The 15,668-nt window shown below is 47.7% G+C and overlaps 2 protein-coding genes across 2 annotated transcripts in view; one reads left to right on the forward strand and one right to left on the reverse strand.

The window, feature by feature from the left end:
* The window catches only part of SYN3 (synapsin III), a 455,663-nt gene that overhangs the window by 161,774 nt on the left and 278,221 nt on the right, over positions 1 to 15,668 (forward strand). The gene's annotated exons all lie outside the window — the stretch shown is intronic.
* TIMP3 (TIMP metallopeptidase inhibitor 3) overlaps positions 858 to 15,668 on the reverse strand; it is a 57,159-nt gene continuing 42,348 nt past the window's right edge. The window contains exons 2-5 of the mRNA XM_081249877.1: positions 13,515 to 13,597; positions 6,680 to 6,791; positions 5,855 to 5,976; positions 858 to 4,747 (exon numbers count right to left, since the gene is read on the reverse strand). Coding sequence (XP_081106003.1) covers positions 4,550 to 4,747; positions 5,855 to 5,976; positions 6,680 to 6,791; positions 13,515 to 13,597 — 515 coding nt within the window. The 3' untranslated portion in view covers positions 858 to 4,549. The remainder of the gene's footprint in view (positions 4,748 to 5,854; positions 5,977 to 6,679; positions 6,792 to 13,514; positions 13,598 to 15,668) is intronic.

Below are 15,668 nucleotides of genomic sequence, written 5' to 3' on the forward strand. Positions count from 1 at the left end.
CTTGGCATATGATAGGTGCTCAAAATAGAGTAGCTTTAAAATAGGGGCAAAGCCATACCCTGGAACACTGTCAACAATGGGATGAAAGTTGGGTGAGGGGTCTGCAGCCAGCCCAGCCCATTGAGGGTGACAAGCCCAGCTGTAAGTTCTGGGAGGCGTTGGCTGGCTGTAGTGAGTTCCTGGCATTCCCAACTAGGCCAAGCCCTACTCGGAATTTCAGGCAGGCATTTGGCATCAAGGACTGCTGTTTGAGCCTCCCCCTCCCACTTCCGCCAGGTTGAGATTCTTAGGAAGATTCTTCCCACCAGGGAAGGCCAAGTCAGGGCCCCAGTCTGGGAATACCTGTACCACTAATAGGCAATTAGATTTTGTGTGTGTGGTACGCAGGCCTCTCACTGTTGTGGCCTCTCCCGTTGCGGGGCACAGTCTCCGGATGCGCAGGCTCAGCGGCCATGGCTCACAGGCCCAGCCGCTCCGCGGCATGTGGGATCTTCCCGGACCAGGGCACGAACCCGTGTCCCCTGCATCGGCAGGCGGACTCTCAACCACTGCGCCACCAGGGAAGCCCCGGCAGTTAGATATTGATCCAGATTCCATAGAACTAGGGAGAACCCTGGCCATAGAATCAGGGAGCAAGTTCAGGGCTGGATTAGCAGCCGGGAGGGAATCTAGGATGCTTCTCCTGAAAATGCACCTGACTGGGGCAGGGTGGGTCCACGCTGTAGAAGTGAGTGGAGGGAGGGGAGTGTGCACAGGCCAGGAGCCAAAGCGGGCAGGACCTGGCTTCCAAGGCCCTCTGTGATCCCTGTAACCCACAATGGCAGTCAGGACACAAGGAGACAAGAGACTCTATCAGGTGTGTGATAGAAATAAAACCACTTTACTGTTTAGAATAAAGGACACACTATAAAAAGTGAACATTATGCAACATTACAAGAACAATATACATTCACGGCATATAAAATTCATAAATAACATGGAGGAAAACTGTAAACAGTGCTACAAAATTTAGCAACAAATACATTCCTTCCAGACAGGGTTTTCTCTGGTTGGTTTCTCTCCATCACTTCTGGGTCTCAGGACAGCAGACCGGCTAAGGAGGAAGGTGGGGGTCATGGGAGAATTTACGAAGCCCCTCCCCTTGGAGCATGAGCCCTCCTCGTGTCTCCCAAGAGCCAATTAGGAAGCTGTTGATATCTGTCTCCCCAACACTCCCCCATTTTGTTTTGCTTTTGCTGTCAGAATTTAAGTGTTTTCCTTGTGTAAAACTATTTTAGTGATATTTTTACTTGAGCAGCCAGGAGCCAAACACTTGGGTGTCATTTTTGGTTAATCCATATTGTTGATCATTGAGCATATGATGAAGGGCAGAGGCAGGGGAGGGTATTGTCCCCTGGGGACCACAGTTTCTATGAGACAGCTGTTCCAATAGGTCATTTGTTTTTTTAATTGCTCAAGAACCATGGTATGAAAAATGGTGCTCATGGGCTGTAGCTTGATTGCCATGATGTAGGGTCTGGGGCTGGGTAAGGCTAAAGCATAGGAGTCTCCCAGTATTATCTACCCTGGCCAGATGGAGCACTGGCCTGAAAGGTGAGAGCCTGGGTGTGGCGCTTCTGGATAGGGAGACAGAAGAGATGGCCAGAGGAGGCCAAGAGAGCTTGGAATCACAGGTCCCACAGCCCTGGATTTTTAGGAGAAATCGTGGCTACCCAATGGGGTGGACAAACGGACTAGAGGGAGAAAGGAATGGGAATGACCAGCAGATTGCCCAGGGCGAGGTGCCTCAGAGCAAGGATGTGAATGTACTTGCTATTTTTTCTCTCCTCCCTCCTAAGATGCCGATAGGGAGGAGTCTGGAGGAGTCTCTAGTGCTAGTTCCTTCTAGTTTCCCCAATTCGCCAGTCTAGCTGCCTGCACAGTAGAAGTATTTACCCTCCGTTCCACTGTAGAATTTGATTCAGGAAAATGGCGGCGTGTGGGTTTTGTTTTTTTTCCTTTTTCCTCTTAAACACAATGTACACATATTACAGCCTACACATGACATAAGATTTAGCAAAATAAAACGTTCACGATATGAATGAAATACAGAAGTGTCTCAGCTACATAAATGACTTTAAATTATACAGTAAGTGAACAGGTGAAATAAACAAAGCTATAGCTTATAGAAAGCTCAAAAACCGCCCCCTGACATCACTCTGCAAAGGACCCTTCTTTGCTCAGGACCTGCTGTTTTCCTTGCCAGGGCCTGGCAGATGGGACTGTGATTCCACCACCTTTTCAGGGGGAAACTTCAGGTGACTCATGCTCAGGCCTCACCTCAAGCCCCTCCTTGTGTGAGTGGAGATGACCCCACCAGGGACCAAGAATAGCCAGATGCCTCATGGAGGTCACACTGATGCCCAATTGTGGGAGGGCACTTGTGCAGCTTGGGTTAGGGGTTCCACCTTGTAGGACTTTGAGGTTCAAATAAAGAAAATCTTGAAACACCAAGTCTGGGGCTCACCCCTTAAAAACCACTGGCCTGCTGACCTCAGCTTCTCCTGCTTACGCTGCCCCATTGAGAGAGAGCAAAGCCCCCCCCCCCCCGTTTTCCTGTATGCCAGGTGTCACAACCACAAGGTGAAAGGTAGGTAATGAAATCAATCCCAAGGAAACCGGATGCCTGTACTGCCTTCTTGCACTGGGGTCCTGCCAAACACCTTGCCTGGGCATTTGCATTTGTGTGCGAGACATTACAATGTATTGTCTGCTTCTTTTTTTTTTTACTCCTGTTTCAGTTGGCAGCTCTGTTTCCTAAAGTGGAATGAACTGAAGATACAAATACTAATACAGGATAAATCCTCATCATCTGAAAACAGAGACAGAGCAATCATGTTAAATGTAACCATCCTACCATCCCCCCCTTCTGTAAAATATACATTATCACCTACTCTTGGCATCTCACTTTCAACACTAAAAATAATTTTATTTAATCAGAGAATTTATATTATAGTTTTATTTCAAAAAACACAACAAAAACCCTACAGCTGATTGCAGAGTAAGGCTTTCCCAATGACCACCAATTTTAATTAACTTTATGAGCTGAGGACCTCAGGAGGTGGCATTCACCCACCAGTAAGCTGGAGGAAGAGGAGCAAGTTGTCCCCAAACCCAGGAGAGGTGGCCATGTAGCCAAGGCAGGGCACTGCAGCTTTCCTTCCTGTGCCCAGGCCCCTGACCCACATTCACTCTCATCTCCCATCTGAGCCAAGCCAGTAAGGCAGTTAAGCGAAGGCCCCAAACATGAAGCAGGAGAAAAGGAGAGAGACAGAGGTCAGATGACCCCAATTAGAGGGATGCTGAGGGTGCTCAGAATTTCAAATTTTAATTAAACTGAAAAAAAAAAGGTCAACTTGGAATGTCATGATTTTCTTTAAACAAGCAACAACAACAAAATAGAAGAGATTAAACTATTGGCGTATTTAACAGCATTGAACAGAATTCTGTGTCCTGTAAAAAATTAGCTTATGTCCCCATGTGGGTATATGCAAATGTGTATGCAAACACATCCCCCTAGGTGAGATAAATGCTACTTTGGAAATAGTATTCTCTACCCAAATCTACTGGTCCTATATCTGTGGATAGTGTACTGTGTTTGTATCTCTCCAATTTACATAAAGGCAAGCTCCTGGCCAAATCTACTAAAGAGTTTTCCAGGAGGAAATCTTGTGGGAGGCGGGGAGAGGAAAGACATTCATCTCAGTCTTTCACCTGAGCTTTTGTCCAAGGCAGGCAAATTGCCTCCTGACCTCAGGCAGATGTTTAAGTCTTCACCAACTAAGAAAGTTCTGTTATTCTGGCCTGGCTGCTTGCTCCAGACTCAGAAACATCTGGTCAACCCAAGCATCGTTGGGCTGGGGAATTGTGTGTGTACTGCATCATCCAGACCCTCTTGCAGTTTCTTCCTCCCCTCCCTCACTCTCGCGTGCAGACACAGACAGACATAGTCTGGTGGGGACATGCAGTAGCATCTCCTTGGTATATAAGATCTTTTGCGTACCTTGAGTCTATCTGCTTGCTGCCCTTGACTTATTTGAAACAGTTGACTTTCCAGCAGCTTCCTTGTCTGTGTCCTTTATGTACTGGGGAAGGGGGAAGAGAAGGGCAAAGGGAGGAGGGTCTGGGAGATGGCTAGATGGAGAAGAAGAAAGAGGGGTAGGTCTTACAATGCCCAAATTGGGTAGTTTTTCAATTTTTGTTTTCCTAAAAAAATATAGATTATATCATCACAAAAAAGAATATACATTCCTCATTCTTTCTGGCATGGCACCAAAAATTTCCAGGTGGAAATGGGTGATGTCAAAACCAAAAAGAAAGGGAAGGGTGGGGCCAGGAGGATGGTTCCAAATAAACTCCATATGACAGCATAGATTTTCCTTTAAGTGTTCCAAGTGCTAAATTTGCAAGAAAACAGGCACTAATTTCATTGTCATCATCTGGGAAGAGTTAGTGTCCAAGGGAAGCTCAGTGGGAAGGGAGGGAAGTGAGGTGGGGCAGGGTCTGGCACTCAGGGGTCTGTGGCATTGATGATGCTTTTGTCCGGGGGGGCCCATCCTCGGTACCAGCTGCAGTAGCCACCCTTCTGCCGGATGCAGGCATAGTGTTTGGACTGGTAGCCAGGGTATCCAAAATTGGAGAGCATGTCGGTCCAGAGACACTCGTTCTTGGAGGTCACAAAGCAAGGCAGGTAGTAGCAGGATTTGATCTGCAGTGAGATAACAACGAAAGGTTGGTGGAGCCTGCTGTGGTGGACCTAGGCCTGATGCTTGCCCGAGTCTGGATTCAGAACTTGGGACCACTGCAGGTGGAGCCCAGCCACATCACTCCCTTAGTGAAAATAATATAAATAACACTCACCAATACTTATTGAGCACCTACTGTGTACCAGACATTCTGCTAAGTGCTTCTATATTATTCTCTTTAATTCTCATAACAGATTTATCTCCCTTTTACAAATAATAGAGCTTCAGAGAGGTTAAGTAACTTGCCCCAGCTCACACAGCCAGAAAGTGGTAGAATTAGACATTTGGGAGTGCTTTCCCTCTCAAATGGTAACAGGCAAAGGCGGGAGCTCTCAGCTGTCGTAGGGAATTGAGAAGTTAGAAAGATTAAAGCATACATTGTAGAGTCCAGCTGCCCTACGCTAGAAATCAGACTTAGTGAGCTGTGTGACTTAGGGCTAGCTACTTAAGCTCTCGGGGCCTCTGTTTCCTCCTCTGCAAAATGGGGACAATTAAAACTGTACTAGTCATAATCACTGTTGTCCCATTTTGCAGAGTTGTTGTGAGAATTAACTGAGAGAATGGCCTAACTGCCTCCCACAGCAGCAAGGCTGTGTGCCCTCACCCTGTGCTTGGGTCAAGGAGTTGGGCCAGGTTGAAGAGTGACCCTCTGCAGCAAGTGGTATCAGCAATCCTGCGCCAGCTTGCCCACCTGGGGCGGGGGCCGCTAGTGAGTCAGCTGCCTAGGTGAGCCCCCTTGGGGCTGCTGGGCAGGACCTGCCAACGTAAGGATCCCGTACCTGCCACAACCTTGAGCCACGGGAGGGGCCAAGGATGCTGAAGAGCCCTCATGCCCCAGCAGCTGCCAAGTGGGCAGCACAGATTACAGCAGAAAGGCATTCTTTCCTCGCCTTCTTCACTGCTCAGCCTGGTGCAACATTCCTCACCACTCCTTCTCGGACCTGCCCCTGTGCTCAGGCCTGACATGCACACCCTTCCCAGCCTCACGGCCCAGTGCCCAGTACTGTAGGAGCTGATGTTTCTGGGGCTGCGGGCCAGCACCTCCCCTGCCTGCTGTCCCTGGGGCTTACCTTGCAATTACAACCCAGATGATACCGATAGTTCAACCCCTTGCGCTGGGAGAGGGTGAGCTGGTCCCACCTCTCCACGAAGTTACACAGTCCTGTGTACATCTTGCCATCATAGACACGGCCTAGAGGACGAGAGGGATAACAAGGGGGGGTGGTTATTTTGCCCAGAACCCAGCCAGAAGAGGAAGAATTCATATCTACTGAGTAACCCCCTTAGGCCAGGAACTGTGCTACGTACTCTTCAGTCCCATGGTTTTATTTCATCCTCCCCAACACCTTTTAGGATGAGTTGTATTCCCATTTTCCAAACGCAGAAAATTAAGTTCAGAGAGGTTAAGCGATTTGCAGAAGGTCCCAAACCCAGTAAGCACTGGAGCTGGGGCCAGAGACCAACTATTCTCTTCCTGTGTCAATGGCTTTTTGATCTTGCTTTTGTTTTTTCCTTTCTACGTTGACTGCCTAAAGGTGGATAACTTTCAAAGACAGACCTAATAGGTTGTCCTAAGATGTGGAGAGCAATAGGTACTAGCGATTTCTTTTCATTTACAGTAAAGCTGAGAAGTTGCAAAACCAGGCAAAACTAGGTTTCCTCCCCAGAGTCAGTGGTGGAGCAGAGACTAAAATCCAGCCTCACTTTAGGAACTTCAGGCTCCCACCACTGGTCAAGCAAGATGGACTCAACACTAGCTATTCCTTATAATTCAGTGGGCTCATCGCCAAAGTCCTGAGAACACTGCTGGGCTACCATTCCTTCTCCATCCTCTAAAGTGAAGGAACAGTGGACCTTGGCCAAACCCTGGCCTAGATGCTGGAGTTGGCCGTTACCTGTCAGCAGGTACTGGTACTTGTTGACCTCTAGCTTAAGGCCACAGAGACTTTCGGAAGCTTCTGTGTGGATGTACTGCACGTGGGGCATCTTGGTGAAACCTCGGTACATCTGTGGGCAGAAGGAATATCATGAGAGGGGGACCAGGACTCAGAACACATGCTGTCATTTGGGCTGTGGGATCGGATTCCCCTAGTACACCACTGTGTGGCCGGTCACTGACCTACCTACCCCAGGGTCTTCACTTCAGAGACGAGGCCACCTGCTCCTCTCTTGTCTGAGCCATGGGTGGTGCCTTCCCTGAGAAACCTTCCCATCCAGCCAGTCACACCTCCCGTTCCATTTTAGGAATGGGATGAGGAGCCTGAGGCCCAGGCAGATTAAGTGGCTTGTCTAAGGCCACACGGTTGGCGAATAGCAGAGGTAGGCATCCAAGCAGGGGAATCTGCTCTTAACCATTATCCTATGCTGTCTCCCAATGCAGCCTCATAAGTTCATGGCTAAGGGCCTCTGATGCAGGCAGATACCATTTATAGCTATTGTGCCTCCTTTGTCAGCATGCGCTCAGAGCCACTGGTGTGAATGTAACAAAGGCTGAACCCACTTGGTGATTCCAGGTCAAGTCCACGAGAATTATGCGGGCCTGGATCTGTTGAGACAACTGCTGACCATGTGAGCTGGTGGAGGTGAGAGGGGGCACCGAGGTGTTGCCCAATCCCATTATCCCCCAGTTCTCAGAGTACACAGGCCCTGGATGGCTGGTGGTCTCTAGGCTTATCCCAAGGGTTTCCAATAAGACCACGTCTCTATTTTAGTTCCTGGCATGTGTAAGTAATTTACTAATGGTAATAAAAAGCCAGACATCACCTCATTGGTGTCTCATCTAAGTGCCTCCCATTCAGTCTAATGGGCTGTTTTTCTTTCTCCCCATCTTCTTTTAAGTGGCGACTGGCTGGCGGGGGTAGGTGGTCCATGAGGCCCTCTGCCATCACAAAGGGTCTCTTGGACCAACAGCGTTTGGGAGCCTCTGCCTTTTTAAGGGGAGTGCTGTTCTAATTGTGTGCAACCATCGGTGCAGGTGCTTTTAATTTACCTGGCCTCCCTTCTTAACCCGCTTTTCCCGGGAGGCTCTCCAGATGAACGAGGAAATGCAGCCAAGAGCAGCAAGGAGTGCTGTCCTCCCAGTTCTCAGCTGTGCTGTCGGGGAGCACGGGCGTGTCACATACTACCCCCCACTTCCTCATGATGGATGGTGCCTCTCTGGCTTTAACAGGAACCATGCTTAAGGGTGCTGCTGTGTGCATGCCACCAAGTGTGGCCTCAGGAGAACATCCCCGGCACTCACTCCCAGGCCCAACAACTTCTCATTTTGGTGTGGATGACCCTTGACTTTTTGGCAAGTGTTCCAACTCAGTACTCTCTCTAGGTCTTTCAGGCCAGCCTATTGGAGCCTCAGTTTATTCCATGTTGGTCTGTCCCCTGTATCTCTTTTCTGCTTTGGGGTAAGAATCAAGCCCCTGCCCAGTAAGAACTCAACTTGTTGAAATCAGCTTGGCATCTCTGCTACTTTTGAATCGAAGAATCCTTTATTTTAACATGGTTTCTAGCACTTGCATGTGGAGCCAAAATCTTAACACATTATAAATGACTGAGTCTGACAAATACAGAGCTGCCTTTCAGGGTCAATTCTGAAAATAACAATATGGTAAATGTATGGTAAAGGCAGGTTTTACTCATTTTGTTATCTTTTCTTTATAATAATCCAGCTTGATCTAAATATTGATCCGAAAGTATTATTACGTCTGTAGTCATAGAGACCTAGAATTGGTTTGACAAACTTAGAGGAGGGTTATAACAGGTTTATAATGTCCTGAAATCAGAGAATCTGAGAATCTCAGAATTGGAAAGGGTGTTAATCTAATCCAGCCAATGCAATGGAAGATTAATGGTAAACTCGGGCTCTGTGGACAGACAGCCGGAGTCTGCATCTTGTCTCTGCCACTTATTAGCCTCTTGGAAAGTTACATACCAACTTTGGGCCTCAGTTTCTTCATCTGTAAATTGGGGCAAAGCAATTACTTCATACGGTGTTTTTGAGAATTAAATGCCTTAGAATAGCACTTGGCATACCTTTAGTAAAAATTAGTTTAAAGCCAGTTATACTAAAGTTTGTAATGAGCAGAGGGAAGGATTTGGTCCTCTTCTTCCTACATGTCTTGCCCAGGCTCATCACTTAGTGCAAGTAGTTAAAGCCGGTTTCAGACATAGACAGGTTGCTCTTTTTTCCCCCAGCTTTACTGAGGTATGATTGACAGATAAAAAGTGTATCAGTGTAAGGGGAGGTTTTGATATATGTATACATTGTGATTACCACAATGAAGCTAGTTAACACATCCATCACCTCATATAGTTACCTTTTTATGTGTGAGAACACAACATCTACTCTCTTAGCAACTTTCTAGTATGTAGTACGGTGTTGGTAACCATAGTCCGCATGCTGTCCACTAGCTCTCCAGAACTTACGCATCCTGCAGTACTAAAAATTTCTACCCTTTCACCAACATCTCCGCATTTCCCCCACCTCCTAGACCCTGGTAACCACCATTCTACTCTCTGCTTCTAAGAATTCGACTTTTTTAGATTCCACAAATATGTGAGATCGTGCATTATTTTTCTTTCTGTGTCTGGCTTATTATACTTAGCATAATGTCCTCCAGGTTCATCTTTGTTGTCATAAATGACAAGATTTCCTTTTCTAAGGCTGAATAATATTCCATTATAATATTTAATTGCAATATTGTATATACGCCACATTGGACTCTACAAGCCTCTGGGCTTGGCTTCGCTTTGTGATAGTATCTACACGAAGTTCTAAGAAGTTAACTTCCCTTGGGGTGAAGGGACAAATTTCTTTCCCTTGGGAAAGAAATTTCTGAGTTTGGGGAGTTTTACCTATTTCTTATGGAATGTCTGGTCTTTATACTTGCAGCATGAACTGTCACCACTATGTCAGATATTTCTGGCATGCCTACAGAAGATCAGCACTGTGCTGGATACTGCTTTATATCATAAACTCATTTAAACTCACAACTGATTCTTATAAGCAACCGAGTTTCAGAGACATTAGATACCTGACTGAGGTACCAAGTACATGGATTTTCTCTCACAGAATGGGCTGTCTAGCTGGGGTGGCCGAGCACACGAGAACAGAGTCACAGGCATTTGGAGAAGGAGAACAGTTCCCCATAGGCTGGGGCGGTCAGAGAGGATTCCAGCTCTAGCTTCAAAGGCGAGACCCTGCTATTAATCATTTGATTAGACAAAGCCTTGAAGGAAGGAAGTCACTGGGGGCCAAGCATTCCGATTGTCCAGCAGATCTGTCCTGCTGGACACATGACCAGCACATGACCAGCGGGCCTCCCCATGGGCCTTTCCCAAGACCAGTTGGGACATAATGTCCCCCACGTGCTGTCCCCTGCAGCCAGCCTGAGAGCATGTCTCCATGGTATAAACTATAGCTACAGGCAAAGCAGATGCTTTCTCATGGTCCTGATAAGAGATAAGATCCCCAAAGATTAGAACATCCAATTCTGGAAACTTCCACCTTTGTACCACAGCCCAGCACCTCAGCCCCATCGAATCTCCATGTTTGGGTTTGCAATAAGCTCCCTCAACATTCTAACACCCTTCCCCCGCCCCCAAACACACCTGTGGGTCACTGCACACTCAAGAGATGCCTCAGAGGAGGACCAGAGGCTCTGGAATTAGCATATGGGAGAGGGTCTGCCTGCCTTTCATCTGGTGAGAAGTTTTGGGGGGAGGGGGTGGGAACTCTGAGAGAGAAGAGAGGTCAGACAGAGCAGCTCAAATTCTCACGTTTTCCCCGTTCCTTTAGTCCTGCTCTAAGGGAGTCCTTGCTTTCCTGGGCTGACTCTCTGGGGTAGACTCTAATCCTCTAGAACAAAGCGCCCAGGGACCAGTGCCAAAACCCCTGCAGGCTCCCCTCTCGGGCCCCTCCCCCTTCCCTCCTACAAAGATATTTTTCCATACACCCTTTGCAAGTCAAGAGCTACACTGCTGGATGACAAATCCACAAACCCAAGTTAACCTCCTTTTGTTCCCTAGGGGAACTAGATACAAATGGGGTGGGGAGAGCCCCCAAAGTGGGTGGGAATGATGAATCAGCCTGCTGCTCCACTGCTCTGTAATCTCCCTGTAGGCAAAAACTCTAATTTTGCTCTAGTTTGCCACTTTCTAACTATACAATCTTGAGGGTTGTTTAACCTTTCCAAATCTCACCTGTAAAATAAAGGATCACGTGTATCTATTTCACAGGGTTGTTGTGAGAAATTGATCCCCGCCTCATTATAACAATTATCTTTGCATCCTCAGCTCAAAAAAGCACAGTGTGAAGCATGGGGAGGAGGGAGAGAAGAAAGGACATGGTGAGGGGGGAGGGAGGGTGACTGAATGGCCTACTCCTACTCCTATGTCTCACACCTTCTGGGATTAGCAGACTGGTACCTGGAGACCAGCAGAATCCAGTGGCCTCTCTGGATAGAAGGGCAATGACCAGTTCTATAGGTTATCTAATATTGGGCTGGTAGCAGGGCAGAGTTAATAAAACGTACTAGATAGTGGTTGATGATCAAAGTAAGATGGCAGGGAGATTTTGGGAGTCACTGTAAAGAGCACACAGGATTGGGAAGGAACCCTGACACCTCAGCTTGGGAACCAGATCTAGTTTTAATTAAATGTGTGATTCTGGACAACTCATTTCCCTTTGAGCCTCTGTCACAAGTAAAACAAGGGATTTTATTTTCTAATGCCCAGCAGTCTGATCCATGGACCTGGGTGAAAGATGGTGAATGGACAACAAAAGACCAGCATCTTGGGAGTGGGTGTGTGTGCTCTGAAGTGGATGGGGGAGCAAATGTTATTTGGCCTCTAAACACTGCTCAGAGGCTGTTCCCAGTGAGGGGGGAATGGGACATTCTGCCCACAGCAAGGGCCTCTGGTCACCCTGGCATCCAGGCCTTGAAGGAAGGAGAGGAGCTAGGCAAACTTAGGAACCACTGCCCCCAGCCTCTTCCCCTCCCAGCTCTCTGCTGACCATAGTGCGTCTCACAATGTGAAGGATTATTCCAGAGCAGGCAGGGAATGCATCTCCTGAACCTCTGCTTTTGTCTAATCTGCTTTTGCATTTGCTTGCCAGCTGCCAGGGGTTGCACAGTGGGTTTTTTGGGTTGTTATTGCTCTTGTTGGTCCCCTCTCCACCCACTCTTCTCTCCCCATGGCCATCTGAAGACATAAGCTGGTCCCATGACCAAGGTTGGGCAGCCAAGGGCAGCTGGCCAGGGCTGACTCTGGACATTACATAACCAGAATGCTGTGGATGTTTCCAAAATTGAATCCAAAGCAACAGGTTCCACAAACTTGGTACATCTAACCTCAGGCCTCAGGATGCAGGAATTATGAGGCCTGGAGGTCTGCCTCTGAGATGGTTGGTTACCACCCATGGGCTGTGTCACTCCCCCTCTCAATTCTACCCATAAATTGTCTCCTCTGGGGAGTTTCAGGCCAGTGTGTCTCACACTCATTCCCTCATTAGATGGACAAGCATTCACCAAGTCCCTGTTGCCTTCCGGTCCCACCCTAATTGCTGGGAATGCAAATATGAGCACTGAGTACAAGGGCTAGCAGTCCACTGGGACCTGGGCACACCCCATCTCGAACTCCTGATTAGTCACGCACATGTGTCTTCTCTCCCGCCTGACTGTAGTTCCTAAACATAGGAACCGCATCTTCCTCGTGGCCTCCACAGCTCCTGGCACAGAGTGCTGCATGTAGGGAGGTGCTTACAAAGGTGGAGTGATGGGCCAGCTGCCAGGTTGTTCAGCCCAGTCCTCTGTGCTGAGGCACCCCAACCAGCTCCTGCTTAGAAGTAACACAGCCCATGTCCCAGGGCACTTAGAATCCTGAAATGCCTGAGCCAGGAGGGCTCGTAGGGGTACCCAGCCCAACCTCCCACTGTGGACATATGGCAAAACTGAGCCCAGGAAAAGGGACAGTTCTAAGGCAAGTGAGCCAGGTGAAGGGATGGAGCTGAGACTAGGGGGCAGGCTCCCTAGGGTTTGAATCTGATGTGCTTTTTCTTAGGGCGTCCATCCTGAATGTGCTTCATAATGTTAACGTGCTCACACATATGCTCAGTTATATGAACATGCTCAGTAAACGATGCCAACTACTGGGATGCAAGAAGACAATTAAAGCCGGGAAAATAGGGAGAGAGGGTGAAGTTCCCACTTTGGCTTGAGGTTCCTGTGATCAGCACAAGTTTAATGTAAAGTCTTGAGGGGTTAAACCTAAGTTGTAACCTCAGTGACTGCATAAAACCAGTAGGCATTGTTGAATCCTAAAATGTCAGACCTCGGAAGAGCCTGTAGAGACGATCTGGTCAACATCCCTCCCCCCATTTTACAGATGGGAAGACTGAGGTCCAGAGAGGGGCAGTGACTTGGCCAGTGTCTCATAGTTACTAGGTAACAGGGCTGTCTGCTGTCTGGTTCCAGAGTGCAGCTTCTTAACAGCTGCCTCTGAGGGACTCTACCGGCCCTGGCTCTGGGATGAAGCAGCCAGCGCCACCACCACCACCATCTGTCCCTTTCTCCTGCCTCATCTATGCCCTCTCCAGCCAGGTGGAGGGGCTAGGGCTGGGGCTCAGACACTGAGCAAACACACACCCTAAGTCCAACCCCACTTGCCTCCACTGGCCAAGACTGACAAAAAACCCCAAACCCTCCTGAATCCTGGGATCAGGCTGCCGTCACTCACCTTCATCTGCTTGATGGTGTAGACCAGTGTGCCAAAGGGCCCCTCCTTCACCAGCTTTTTCCCCACCACCTTGGCCCGGATCACTGTAGAAGAAGGCAAGACAGAGACAGGGAAGTTAGGGAGGCCTGAACCACTTTAGGGACCACATCTCAGGGTGGGCATCCAGCTCCCAGTACGTCTGGAATTGTTTTCTTTGTAACTCTGAAGCAACTAGAGTAGATGATTGTGTTTATAAGAGCAAGAATTCAGGTAAGAGACACTGGGATGGGGGTGGGCAGGGAGGAGTGGAAGAGAAAGGGAAGACAGACATCTTTGGAGTTAATTTCCCTAAACGCTCATAGTTGCAGTCTGGAAATTTCTAAGGCTGTACTCACCCCTGTGGTTTCACCATAATCCAAAATCTACTTCTCCTGTCAGAGCCTCCTGCCCTCACGCCATTGCACCTCTGACAATCCCATGGTCTCCCAGACCTAATCTCTTTCTACCAGGACCGCTTTCTGAGATCTACCTCATTTGGGACTCTTCCTTTGCATGCATGCTAATACACCCATAGGGTTGTGATGTACCCCAGTTTGACCTCCATGCCCCAGTTGGCACTCTGATGGGGTCCTTGGTCCCCAGCACTTAGATGGCAAGGGATGCAGTAGAGAGCAGCTCAATAAGGATGTGGTAGAGGAAGAAGCAGTTGGGAGCAGAGGCTTAGGAGCCAATCAAACTCTTCCAATCCCAGCCCTGTTCTTTATGGCTGTTAGGACTGTGGGCAAGTAACTTTGTTTCTGGCCTCCAATTTCCTCTTCTACAGAACAGGACAATAATGTTACCAGTTACCTGAATTGAAGGGATTGGGCAAGATAATGCGTGTGAAAAACTCTCAGCACTAGGTCTTGGACAGAGTGTATGTATATATATATATATATATATATATATATATATAATTTTTTTGAAAAGAAAATAATATATTTGCAAATCACTTAAAAGCCTATTATTGTTATTATTACTAATATTCTTGTGAGAGAGCCTGTAGATTTATGGCATCCCAGAGAGGAGCTGGCAGAACTTTTGAGTTACACAGGCTCAGGGGAACAATTCATAGAATTCAAAGTGAATGTTGTACCCTGAAGGGGTGGAACAAAGAGGCCCTGGGGAAGAGCATGGCATGTGAGTTGAAAGAACATGGGTTCTGTGGTCCTCCAAGCTGCATGTGTGTGTTCAGATCCTGGCTCCACAGGACTGGAATCTGTTTCCCATCTCCAAGGTTCCTTCCAAATGAGAGTCTAATGTCAACACAAAGCAAACGCATCTGGTCAGTTGCCAGCAGCCAGGACTGTTTCCTTCAGTCTTCCCTTCTGACTGACAGCTGTACTACTCATGTCTTGGTCATGACCTGACATATAACCATTAAGCAGCACTTTCTGGAATTCCCTAGCAAGCAGAGCACTGCTAGTGTTGGACGGTCTCCTGCAGCGGTGGTGGGTGGCTGTGGCGCTCACCCTGAGGACAAGGACACTGGCAGCAGAAGTTCTGGGAAGTACTAATTGGTGTGAGCACTCCCAGAGTCCACATTCCATAGTGTATATTAATGTTATTAATATCATCATTATTATCATCATCACTGATAAAAACGGGACGGGCTGACCCATGGAAGGATTGTTACTGGAAAAAATAGCTCCCATTTATCACACACCTACTATATGCAGGAGTACATTTTACTTATTTACTCCTCACAACTGCCTTACAAGGTCAGCATTAGCATCCACATTACACAGATGAGGAAACTGACAGAGAAGTGAAACCATTTCCTCATTTTGAGCCTCAATTTTCTTATCTGTAAAGAGGATGTACTACCTCTGTCAGGGAATTGGAATGAGGATTAAGCAAAAAACCTTATGAAATTTCTTACCAAAACATCTGGTAGAAGGGAGTTGCTCAGTAAATATTAGTCGACTATGTATACAAAAATAATTAGACCCAGTGTGACAAAGGCTGGAAGAAAGGCATTTACTACATGCAGTAAGAACACAGAGAAGAGAGGGATTGACTTGGAGATTATAAGAGGCTTCTTTTTCTATTGTATGTGAAGAAGCTGTCTTCAAATATTTGTCAGACCAGCAAATGGACAGATCTTGAAGACAGAGCTCAGAAACTGCAAAGAAG

This window comes from Mesoplodon bidens (assembly GCF_964165515.1).
Source record: "Mesoplodon bidens genome assembly, chromosome: 11".
Taxonomy (NCBI): Eukaryota; Metazoa; Chordata; class Mammalia; order Artiodactyla; family Ziphiidae; genus Mesoplodon; species Mesoplodon bidens.